The sequence below is a fragment of the Aythya ferina genome, assembly GCF_964211825.1.
Source record: "Aythya ferina genome assembly, chromosome: 11".
NCBI classification, from domain to species: Eukaryota; Metazoa; Chordata; class Aves; order Anseriformes; family Anatidae; genus Aythya; species Aythya ferina.
The window spans coordinates 3011546-3024162 of NC_140307.1; the positions used below are offsets into that span (position 1 = coordinate 3011546).

Below are 12617 nucleotides of genomic sequence, written 5' to 3' on the forward strand. Positions count from 1 at the left end.
GTCCCTGCACCGCACGGGTGCTCAGCAGAACCAAACAGCAGAGTTCAGGGCTCTGTCTCTTGGGGAGAAATTTCTGTTTAGCAGCAATTAAATGGTCACAGACCTACGGCCTGAAATTCTGCCCATCCATCAAACAGCAAGAAGCTCTCCAAGTTTCCCCAGACAGTCCCCCACTGCAGCTAAACTCCAACTTGGAGAAACAAACCTCTCTGTGCTCAGAGTCCCTGAGCTCTCAGAGGAGGCTGCTGGCAGAGTGCATTGGATGCAAAGCAAGACAGAGGTTTCCAATGTAGGCACTGACGTGCTATTAAGAGAAAACCAGCCAAAAAACACCACTCGGTGCTAACACTTCTTCACCACTGATAAGTCACCACGCCAAAGACATCAAGAGTTTTTTTTTTTCTAGGAGAAAAGCTACAACAGATCCTAGCGTCCACCCCTCTCACAAGTTTTATGCTATAGTGAGTTCTGACTTCCAGCTCCTCGGCGCTGTGTTTACGGTCAGTGCTCTGCAGTGTCCCCTCTGCAACCTGAAACCTCAGGCACACTCCCACATATCAAAGGAGAGCATCAGCCCCAGGAATGCAGGAAGGCTGTAACTCAGCTCCTCCCTGTGCATTAACTTTCAGACCACCAACCTCGAGAAGCAGTCTGAAGCAGGAGACCTGGCTCCTAAACATCAGTAAGTTTGGGGCTAATGGCACAGAAACTTCCATTAAGGTTACTTGGTTTCCAACCCTGATGACCTATCCCTCCCCTTGTTTTTAAGGAAGAGAAAATTCTGCCTCCCAGAAGCTACCAGGCTGTCAGCAGTTAGGATAAACACAAGAAGTGAGATTCCCATCTAGCCTCAACCTTCACATTATTCATGGATTTTACAAACAACAATTTTAAGTCTTGAGTATTCCTTTGATTAATCACCTACACTTTTTGAAATTTATTCAGCAGAAGACAGGAATAAAGTTTCCAAGGAAGCAGGGGGAGCAGTAGGGTTTGGTTAGAGAACAGATGCATCCAAATGCTAGTCATCAGCATACTAGGAAACATCATTCCCTTTAACATTCACTTGAAATTCAAGATGAAATCATCCCCGTCCAACACCAGAGCCCTTCTGGTATCCAAAAGTTTTGCAGTTCTACCAGCAATTTGGCTTCACTGATCTTAAACTGAGCCGTAGCGGATGTTGGGTCTATGAATACCTCTGCTATGTTTCCTCTCTCCGAGAGGAGGACAGCTGTTTTATTTCATTAGTATCACTTTCCAATTGCTAGGGTGGCTGTGCTTGACCTCAGCAGTGGTCCTGGGGATTGAATCACCCTGCCTATGTTCCAGAGCCAACCTTGACATGCTATTCCACACCTCATCAGTGAATGCCCCATTTTTGTTTTGTCTGTTCTGCAAAAATAATCAGATTTTCATTACCTACTGGGTTAAATCCCTACAGAGCTAGGTGAAGGCAAAGTTTCCAGAGAGATATTTTGGCTAACGGCTGCCTGGGGAACACCAATTCCCTTTAAGGCTTCTCTACCATGTCAAAAATAGCACGTCAAAGATTTCCTCCATAAAAAATAAATTAATCTTAGTCTCTTTTCCTCCATAAAAACAACTGGGGTAAAGCCATGCATATTTTGAGCTAGGACAATTAACTGTTAAGCTACAAGGAACTGTCTAATCTTTGAAAACCTCTTGTATAGAAAAGAACTCTGAGAAAATTAAATTAAAAAGCTATAGGTATCCTGGCTACCTCACTGTTTAGGCATTATTTGATATTAAACAACTGGCTGAAGACATTCTGAATCTGATTTTTCAAGATCTTTTGCCGAGCTGACCTTCTTTTTCCCCTTAAGAGATGCAGTGAGCCCCATCTAGTGGGTTTCTGAGTGCATGCCACCTCAAACTCCCTGTAAAACACAAACTCTTCACTGTTGGCATGTGCTTTAGAACAGAAATTACCACCTGCCACCAGTGACTAACAGCAACAGATCTCACATGAGATCTAAAACTGTTGGCAAGAGACATACAAATTGCCCTACAGATTATCCCCGATGCTACCATTTAAGACACTGCTAGGTGGAAACTGATATTCCAGCTACCAGCATTAATGCCACCCAGCAATAACATTGCTTTGCTCCACGTCACTTTGGAAATGCATGCAAAGCTACACAGTGCACACCACTCTGATCAAAGGGTTTTGCTCTCTGAGTAATTTAAACACGGCAGAAGAGCGGAATGGTATTTTTGGTAAATTCTGAAGTGATTTCAGAGGATCTTTCTTTGGACCCACACTGGGATACAGATAAAGCTTTGCTATTTTGATGCCAGAGCAGGTTCAGAAACAGGAAAGGACGCGAGTAAGTTACAAGAACTTCCAAAGAATTTTCTCAAAAGTTTTAAAATTACTGCAGCATAAGTTGAACCCTTGAATCTGTGGTCAGAGACAAAGGGACTTTCTGTAGAGAATCCCAACCCCCACCTTACTGCTGTTTCCAGCTTTTGACTCGCATTTACAGGCATGGGTTTCTTGGAGGATCACGCGTTCCAGAAAACCTGTCAGAGGCAGATTAATTGTTGAACCAATGGCACTGAAAGAGGAATACTGCAGCATCTGCTTTAACAGATGCTTCTTCAGAAGCATTTTAATCCATGTTATATAACAACTTTTTTTTTTTTTTAGATTTGGTTTCTTTCTGAATGAGTCACACTCAAGCATGTCAAGCTCCTGTCACCTTGATGTAAACCTCATGAATTCAACACGACTTTAGTTTTAACTTTCAGACAGGAGTGTTTGAAAAGACACAAATCCCCTGAAATATCTAAAGAGCCAGAAGCACATGCAATAGAGGGCATGTCCTGTAATTATTTTTTTCTTCTTCTTAGGCTTACAAAATTTGTGACAATGCCATAAATATGAAGCTAAGAGAAGGGAATAAATTGAGCAAATAAGGCTGCAGCAGCTCTTAAGACCTATCTGTAGATTAGTTCTCTGATCTGGTCTGGTTCAATAGAAAAAAATGAATGGTTGATCACATGGAATGAGACTTCCCAGAAAATCCCACCTAGCAAACAGAACGGACAGAGGCATATAACCAACTCTACACTGCTCCAAATATGATTTAGCAATGAAACAAGCTTCTGTTCTGAGAATCTTGCTTTTGTGAAACTAAATATTAAGACAGGGATTTTAATATTTCTAGATTAAGGTAACTGTGCACAGCTTGCCCAAAATAAACTGAAAGCACCGTAAAAAAATAAATTACCCAACAGCACAAACAGAAATTTATTCAGTCTTCAACGTTCAGAGATCCTCCTCCTTAATGGGGAAAAAGAAATGAACATCATCACCACGATGAAAATATGCAGATGATGGTCACGTCAAACATTCTGGGGAGGAAAACCCTAAACCAAGTTAAACACTATAGATGGGCATTGAAATATATTTATATTACTATTAACTTAGAGACATCTTTTAAGATACATCTATTGTTTTATATCCTGCACCAGTATTTCGCTCTTTGAGAGTCTTTTTTGCTGGGCTAAGTCTGAGTGTTTGAAATCTGCATTCCTGATGAACAGTTCTCGAGCTCTGCTGGAACCAGGAGTGCATGTACCCATTGTAGAAGTCAACTGCTCTAAGCTTCTTCTTTAGCACAACTGTTTTGATTCCAACCCAGCCTTCCTAAAAATAAAAACAGAAGTGTTTAAATATGATAATCTTTAGTTTACCACATTGACTTACAAACACATTTTGTTTACTGCCATCAAGTTTACTTTATGAGTCAAAATTCTCACTTGCAAACAAGAAGACTTTGTGAAAATTAAAAGTTCTTTGTGGCATCAAATAAAAAGAATGATGCTAAGCTAAACCAGTTCAGTGAATAACAACGGACAATTAAAAGCTAAGCTACACAAAAATATTAAAAAACCTCACATAAAACAAGCAGAAGCCTACCTTGCAACGAGCTATCAGCGTTTGGGACACTTTATGGTATAGTAGTGAACCAGGAACAGCTTCATCATCATTTAATACTTGGTCTAAAAGCAAAGCAAGAACATCTTGCATTTTTATATAAGCAAGCAAAAAGTTTGAAACACACCTCTTAAGCGGAATTACCCTGAATTACTATTTTGCTTGAAAATACTTTATTGTATTCTGTGTTTTATTAGATAGAAATGAGCTGGAAAGCATCAGAACAGTCATTCTCAAGCACTGCTCCCTGTCTCATCCACAAGTAGCCAAACATCAGCACTCAGAACACACAAGGCTCTCAGACTCACTGGCGACTACAGAAAATGGTTTAAGTGCAGTACACACAGGGATAGCTTTCCTCTTGAGAGATCCACAGACAATGGCATTAGAAGAGGATCTCTCAACTCATTATAGGATTAAAATCCTCAAATATCAGGATTCACAGGACTATGCCTGCTGTTCACTCAACATCATCACAAAGCAGGATTGCCCTTAAAATTCATCTTACGCTTGTCTTTGGGCTCACAAACTTACTAGAATCTGAGCAGATGTGAAATTTAGTTCTACTGGAGTCCCAGGAAGCAGTATTTGTTTAGTACAACTGTGTACAATGTACAAAATTGTACAAGATTGTACTAACAATCTGTACAAAGCTAATGCTTACAAAGACCCAAGAATTTAACTTTACAGATTTAATTAAGAGTACGTACCAGCAAAACCAGGAATATTATCCACTTCCACAAAATCCATAAGCTTAACAGGACTACCCTTCCAGAGTGTCTGCAAAGGAAACTGGAAACAGAAGCAACTTGAGTTTCAGCCATCAGTTAAAATATCTAAAACTCAGATCTGCTGGAGGACAGAAAAGGGGTTACAAAAATCCATTCTTACCATGCTTCCTATTGCACGATGCAGCCGAATTACTTGTGCAGCTGTTTGCTCTTCCCATTTTATACAACTCTTAGCTACAGATACTTTAGGAGCTAGAAGAATAAGAAATGAAAAGATTTAGTATTTTGTTTTGCACCTTTTTGCACACAAATAGCTGTACTGGTTTCATCCTGATAAATGGAAGGTTCACAGTCTAGCCCTAAGTACTTTACAAGCTCTTTTCTCCATTTGTTGTTTGTAACAACCCAGGTTGGCTTACTTATCTTTTATTCCCAGTTGCCCTCTTAAGTACACAGTGCAAACTCAATGCATATTTACAAGCACAGCTGAGCACTTTTGTTGGTATTACAAACACGAAGAGTAGTAAATCAGATCAGATTTCATGTCATTACTAGAGATTTGATGTTGCACATGAAACATCTGGGAAAGAACAACAACAAACACTGATGTAGCAAATTTGAAGAATTCTGAGGGGAGTTTCCCTCTGACTAAGCCAGAGGCAGCAGCGGGAAGACCACACTGAGAAAAGTATCCAAACAAATAAAACCCAGCCTAGCAGGAATAATCAGTTCTTCAGCTATAAAAGAAAAAAAAAAAAAAAACGAACAAGTTGTATTAGATAAAATGTGTACCTACCAAATGTTACTCCTTCTTTTGGTTGTTCTTTTTTATTTTCTAAGCTTTCAGGCAAGTGTTTCAAAACTGACAGGAGCTGCAAAATATTTTTTGTACAGAATTTTAGCAAATACAGATACAGTATTTAATTTTTCATCAGTAAAACTTCCTCATAAGATAAGGGAAAATTTCTAAGGAAAATTGTGTCACTATATTCACAAGCCTTACATAATATAAACAAACATGGTAAATACATTATTTCTACTCAAACACAATTAAATAAACAAATATTCTTTTCTGGATGATCAGCAGTCTGATGTTAACCCTAGAACAGCATGGAAGCTGATACTTAAGATGAAAAACACAGATATTTGTTTCAATAAAAGAAGCAACTGTAATGTTTCCACACAAAGCATGCAAGTTCCTCACTTATTAGAAGAGCAACACACAGGACCATTACCGATGGCTCATTACATACCACTCAGCTTTCCTCTTACTACAAGAAAGAGCTCACAAACACTAATTTTCAGATCACTCTCCTCCTAACAATTACAATCAATGCAGAACAAGAAAAATAGTAGGTTACAAATATTAAAAGCAAAGTATTAATCAGAAGTGACAAGTAGCCTGCATGACTTTACCATGTTTGCACCCATCTTTGCTAGTATCTCTTCCAACTCCTTTGTAGTACAGCGGGGAGGAACAGCAAACTCTTCTTGCTTAATAATTGGACCTACATCAAACCTACAAGGCAGAAAACACACAAGTGTACTGCAGGAAAAACTCTATTAACAGTTCAAAAGCATACATTAAATACATTAACTCAGTTACTCGTTACCTTTTGTTCATCTATTTGACAGTGCAAGAAAACTAAATTTTAATATTTGGCCCAACATGGCAAAAGAGGGAAAAGAAAGCTGGATACATCTTATATAGGTAAGCAATACTCAAGTTTCAACAAAACCAAGTTTACAGTTCACAAGTACAAGACTTCAAAAGAAACAACCTGAGATATTCAGGAAGAATTTTTCACACTTCTCTGAGATCTACTGTTAGTCAAGAATCTAACAAAGAAAAGATCAAGCTATGACAACGTGTTTTTACAAGCCATCCAAGCGAGAGTTTGTGCTAAAGCTAAAAAACAGATGATACCTCCCTCATCCCTTGGCAAGCAGTTTATTGCTCTCTCTTGCAGTCACATGTTACGCGCAACTCTGAAGTCTGAAAACTCACTCTTTTCTGTAACATCACACCAAATTGTTAATCCAGCTGTGTGACTATCTGTACTGTGTCTGCTCCCTGTAATAATGCTAAAAGTTAGAGAACAGGGCTGGGATTGCTGCTGCTGGCAACAATCTAAACAGGCTGAAGGTGCTACCAAACCTGCTACACACTGCTACAATAAAAAGATAAATCCTTTTTATTATTTACATTATTATACTTTATTTCTGAAATAAGCTAAAGACACAGCTTTAATATTGGCTACACATTTAAAGAAGCAAGATTACTGGGAATCAATTTCTACAAAAAAGCAGCATTTTACCTGGCGTGACTACTGAGTATTTCCATCAATAAAAACTATTTCTTAAAAGCCTTTAATACAGCAGTCTGGAGTACAAATCATGAACTCATTAAATACTGTATTTGTGGGAAGTCTGATACGGTCAGATTAAAATTTCCAATATTCAAGTTTGAAACCCTTCAACACATACGTTTTAAAGAAACTATTGATTACACAGAACAGCAGCAGCGAGTTGTTTTGAGGAGCACGTCTAACATACCTCTTTGGTCTGATTTCCATAATTGTCACCCCAGTCACTTTGTCACCATGAAGAATCGTGTGGACTATCGGTGCAGGACCACGCCATCGCGGGAGAAAGCTGGGATGGACATTCAGCACGCCACTGAAATGGAGTATTTTAAAGTTAGAACAGGAACAGAACTGAAATGTATACAAATGGGTGTGCAGCACTGATTACACTGAGGCTACCTTAGGAATTATCTGCTGAGACTTTCTGACGTGTTACTGGTTTATGCACTTAAAGGAAAATTCACACTACATAATCTTCAGCTTCTCAGTGAAGACAGAAAGGGAGACGAGAAGGAAATAAGGTAAATGTATTATGCTGAACATCTCCGTAGCTTTCCATCAACACAGAGATAAAAGCAGGACTCAGGCTAAGCAGATAACCGTCGGGAAGAAGCTCACCTTGCCTGCTACAAATCACGGGCACTGATTACAGTGACATTCAGAAGTGAAGCCTGTTTTTTTTCTAATGAAGCAGTGACAGATGTCTTGTCAACCCACTTACTATGGGAACTGCAGAATAAGGTCCTCGCTTAGGAGCCGTCCAAAGGATGCCACCACACCAACATCAAACTGCCCCACAGGCCCCGTGTGCGGCCACTCGTGAACAGGCAGCTGGAGCTCCTGGGCACAGCTCTTCACGGGCAGGCCTCTGGGCAGGCGGGAGGGCAGGGTCACCACCTCCAACCTGGACACGAGCAAGTCCTTGCTGGGCTCCCTGAGGTGGACAAAGCACTGAAGGACTCATGCAGGCAGAGCTAAGGAGAGACAAAGGCTGGCTCACACCCACCCCTTGCTGCAGTCCGTTTCCACAATGCCCACCTCTTCAAGTCCTATCCACTAGATGGTCCCCAGCCCCCTCACCACCCCAGCCTCCCCTTTCAACCCCAAACCCTCTCAATCCCAAACCCTGTCCCCAGTCTCCACAATCCTCACCCCCCCTCCAAACCCCGTCCCCTTACCATCCCTGCTTCTTCTCCACGGTCCCACACATATCTCCACGGCCCCTATCCCACCCTATGGCACCTCCCCTCCCTTCCACACCAACCCACGGGCCCTGCCCTCCCCCAGCACCCCCTGAACCCCATCCCTGCCCCTCCCCCGACCCCCTCAGCCCCTTCCCTTCCCCATTCCTTCCGCCCCCAGCCCTCCCTCCTTCCCCTCAGCCCGAACCCTCTCCCAACCCTACCTCCCCTCACCCCCAGCCCTCCCCCATTCCCCTCAGTGCCCCCCCAGCCCTCGCCCTCCCTCACCCCCCTCACCCCCTTTCCCCCAGCCCCTCCCCACACCCCCCCCCAATGGCGGCAGCCAGGACTCCGGGCGCTAACCGAGCGGTACCTGGCCGCCTGCAGGGCTCTCAGGGCGGTGACGGCGAAGCGGTCGGTGCCGAAGAAGAGCACCCTCCATGGCGGCTCCCTCCGGGCCCCGCCGCCCGCCGCCTTCAGCCCCTCACGCCAGGCCCGCAGCAGCCGGCCCCGCATGGCGGCGCTTCCGGCGCCCCCAGGGGGACGTCACGACATGGCGCCGCTGAGGCGGGGCCGCCATGTCGGGGCGGGGAGGAGGGATAACAGCCTTAGGTGCCGCCTCCACGCCTCGGGGTTTTGTGCTGCGATCACCGAGTAATTAGGGTTGGGAAATCCCTTCAGGATCAGCTGGTCCAGCCACCGATGTCGCCCACTAAACCGTGTCCCCAAGCACCACGTCCAACCTTGGACACCCCCAGGGATGGTGACTCCACCACCTCCCTGCGCAACTCGTTTACACCACTGAGGATAAATTTGTCCTAATTTCCACCCTAGCACACTTTGAGGCCATTCCCTGTAGTCCTATCAGTGGTTATCTGTGAGAAGAGGCCGACCTCCAGCTCCCCACGCCTCCCTTTCAGGTCATTGCAGAGAGCAATGAGCTCTGCCCTCAGCCTCCCCTAGACTGAACACCCCCAGTTCCCTCAGCCGCTCCTCACAGGGCTGGTGTCCCTGGCACTTCACCAACTTCGTAGCCCATTTCTGGACACATTTCAGGGCCTCAATGTCCTTCTTGTAGTGAGAAGCCCACTCCGTGCTGCCCCACCCTCATCTTCATGTAAATTTACTGCTTGGCATCAGTGCTGAGTTAACACAAAGAAATATCCAGGCAAAAAGGAGTGCTAACACTGCAGCCACTGGTTCTTCCCTTTCTCCAACACAAATGGGCAGCTGCAGTGTTAATTTCTGTGGCTGGCCCAGCAGACAGCTTTGTTTTAACAGTGATTATAATTTGAAGAATGTTTTCTTGTAAGTCATGAGGTCAGGATAATCACTTAAAGAACTGTCTTCTCCCATAACATAAGAAACAAAATATTTTATCATTCTGCTGAGGACATTCTTTTCCCCCATGGGAAGATGGTTTATTTGTGTGGATGTTCATTTAGTGTAAATTACACACGCAATTCCCTATACATCTAAATGACGACATAGCCTAGTGCCTTTGACATGAGGCATTTCTCAAACAGAGTACATGAGAATCTGGGAACAATTTATATATGCCAGTGAAAACATGTAAATTATGTGGAAATAAGAGGACAGTTCATGTCAGGAGGATGCACCAGGGAAGGATTATTAAGGAACATGAGATTTTGTGCCACATTAAATAGCACTATGCATTTTTACTCCCTCTTTCTTATCTGTTTGGCCATCATCAGGGCTTTTTCCCTTCTGACACAGAGTATGCCTCCATCTCCACTGGTAGAAACATAGGAGAACTGATGGGAAAGTGTAAATGAGAAAGGTAATAAAAGAGCCAAACAATCCTAAATGTGGTGATTATGTCCCATACATTCCAAGAAAAGGAGAATATTAAATACCAAGATAATTTCATAGTTGAGTGTCAACGCATAAAAATCAATTGCTCCAAAAAGCTTAATGCTCTGTTATTAGTGGAGCCCCATGAAAATCCTCAGTTCTGTAACATCCAGGCCACTCTGTGCAATTCCAGTCAGCTCATGTCAGGGTGTGTATATTTCTGGGGAAAAAAAAAAAAGAAAAAAAAAAAAAAAAAAAGAAAAGATAAACAAGAGGGGAACAAGGATGCAGGAATGGCTTCTGTTCAAGAAGAGATTACAGTAACCTGCATATTTCTGCTTGCAAAACAGATGTGAGGAGAAGGGCAGGCTGGGAGCCTGTCTGATCATTAATAGTACGGGGCTGGTAAACAAGGAACAATTAGTTGTTGCACAAAACTAAGAGATTGCAAGAAGTATTATCAGGCACTTACTGCTATCAGGCTCCACAAGAGAGGAAGTAGTGTTTCACACAGTGTGTAATTTGACCACATAATTATCTCAGATGCTGAAAATATTCATGTTTTCCAAAAGCAGAGGGAGCAATTCGGGAAAGAATTGACTGATGGACGTGGCTAGATGTGCAGTGGCTGGCTTAGACCTGAAGCAAAGGCTGATGGTGTGGGAGAACATTGATTGTTCTCATCACTAGCATTACGCCCTTGCATGGACTAAACTGAAGAAAATGTTCTGTGTGGTGCAGGAAAATATCCGCTGAGATCTTGGGTGAAACCCTGGATTTATCACCAACACTTCGTGGCCTTCAGAACAGCCAGGAACATACCACGCGTGTTTAAAAGGCACAAGCACCATCCAAAAGCTGGCAGTTTAAACCCAGCACTCAAGTGCTGCTCAATATTAATATTTTGCTCTTAGATCCAAGCACATGAAAAGTGAAAAGTGCCAGTGGCACATCTGCACTGTGTAAGGAGCTTTGCCTTCTATCTGAACAGAAGTGAGGTGAATTTAAGCCTTGGAGAGGTATTCTCAGTTCTGTCTGTAGTTAAGGCTCCTGGAAATACTTCAAGTCCATGCTGGGCTTCTGCCAGGCTTACTCACGAAATAATTAATATTTCATTTGCCTTACATTTATGAAGTGGACTTAAATTCACTCTAACATAACTTAATCCCAAGTAATCCATCCTCAGCTCTGATGCAACCATATAATTCAAACAGTCTATTGTTGTTCTATGCCTTGTCCACAGTGTACATGACATTTAACTAAAGATTTGTCTGGGTGCGTTTTTTACAGCAGGGAAAGCAATAAATTATTCAAAAAAAAAAAAAAAAAGAAACAAAAGGAAAAACGAAAAAGAAAAAAAAGAAAGAAAAAAAAAAAGAAAAAGAAAAAAAGAAAAGCAGCTTTCCTGCTGGATTTGAACTCTGCTTTTGTACATGGAAAAAAAAATACTCTGAATGTTTAGTTATTCTGTAACCAGGCATTTCGGGTCAAAGACACAGAAGGGATCAAAAAAGATAAGCAAAATTAAAATGTCAAGGTCAAAGGAGTTCTTCCTATGAGTAGTAAAGACAAATCTTAGGAGGAAGCAGAACACAAATCAACGTCCTATCTACACTTTGCTTCCTAGCCAAAGACACTGAAAGTGTCTCCAAGAAGTAAAGAGATATCTCTCATTAAAGAGTGCCAGTGTTGTCAGGGGAAGCTTGAAATAAAACACTCACACTGGTTGCTGAAAAGATTGCTTCTGAGCAGCACCGAGGCAGGACAGTGCCCAGACCTCTGTGCTACAGAGCTGCTGAAGCTGCCCCTGACTTCCCAGGGGCTGCAGGCACTCTGCCTCTGCTGGTCAGGTTTCTGGCCATGGCTTCAGAGGCTTTGGGTTAGGGAAATGCCTAACACCATCGCGACCAGCTTCCAAAAATCTCTAAATTATTATCTTTTAAGTCAAGCTTTGTAGGAACCTGGGATGAAAAGGGACCTGCTGGGGCTTTGCAGTCCTGTCCTGATCCAGCCCCTTCTTTGCCATGGTTAGCTTCTCCATCCTTCCCCTTGGAGACTGCGCTACGCTGGCCAGGTGTATTTTTAAATGTCTCAAAATGAAATGAGGAGGGAAGAGAAGATGATTTGCAGTGTGGTGTGCTGTCCCTCCTCATTTCCAAGAGGATGTGTCTCTGAGTGCGAGCCCTGACCCGAGCCCTGCCAGGCTGACACTGACCAGTGAAACCCTTCTGTCTCTGGGTGACGTTGCACAGGGGCAGCCAGGGGAAGCTCTGAGTCGGATGTAGAGAGGGATTCAAAAGATTAATCATTCTGGAGCCGGGCTGCAATGCCAAAGGCACTTTATTTCAAGCTGGAAAACACCAAGAACAGGGTGAACATGTGGAGACTCCCATTAAGCTGAAGCTAACCAGTGCTAGCTGTGTGCACAAAGCCCATCACTGAGAGGGATCCAGCTTGGATATCCATGGATCAGGAAGCGCACCAAGACTGTATTGAAAATGAATCCTCTTCCCCAAACGTGTCTGGCACAGAAAGACACCACACAAGACTTCTCGAG

The 12617-nt window shown here is 43.0% G+C and overlaps 1 protein-coding gene across 1 annotated transcript; it reads right to left on the reverse strand.

Annotated features, from left to right (window-relative positions):
- Window positions 1-3237: 3237 nt before the first annotated feature.
- MTFMT (mitochondrial methionyl-tRNA formyltransferase) lies at window positions 3238-8800 on the reverse strand. Its single transcript, XM_084532606.1, has 9 exons — window positions 8619-8800; window positions 7786-7998; window positions 7255-7377; window positions 6115-6217; window positions 5495-5570; window positions 4859-4950; window positions 4678-4759; window positions 3950-4032; window positions 3238-3676 (listed from the first exon to the last, which is right to left on the reverse strand). Exons 1-9 carry the CDS (start codon window positions 8759-8761, stop codon window positions 3467-3469), a joined length of 1125 nt encoding a protein of 374 aa, XP_084388732.1. The 5' UTR covers window positions 8762-8800; the 3' UTR covers window positions 3238-3466.
- Between the last annotated feature and the right edge of the window lie 3817 nt (window positions 8801-12617).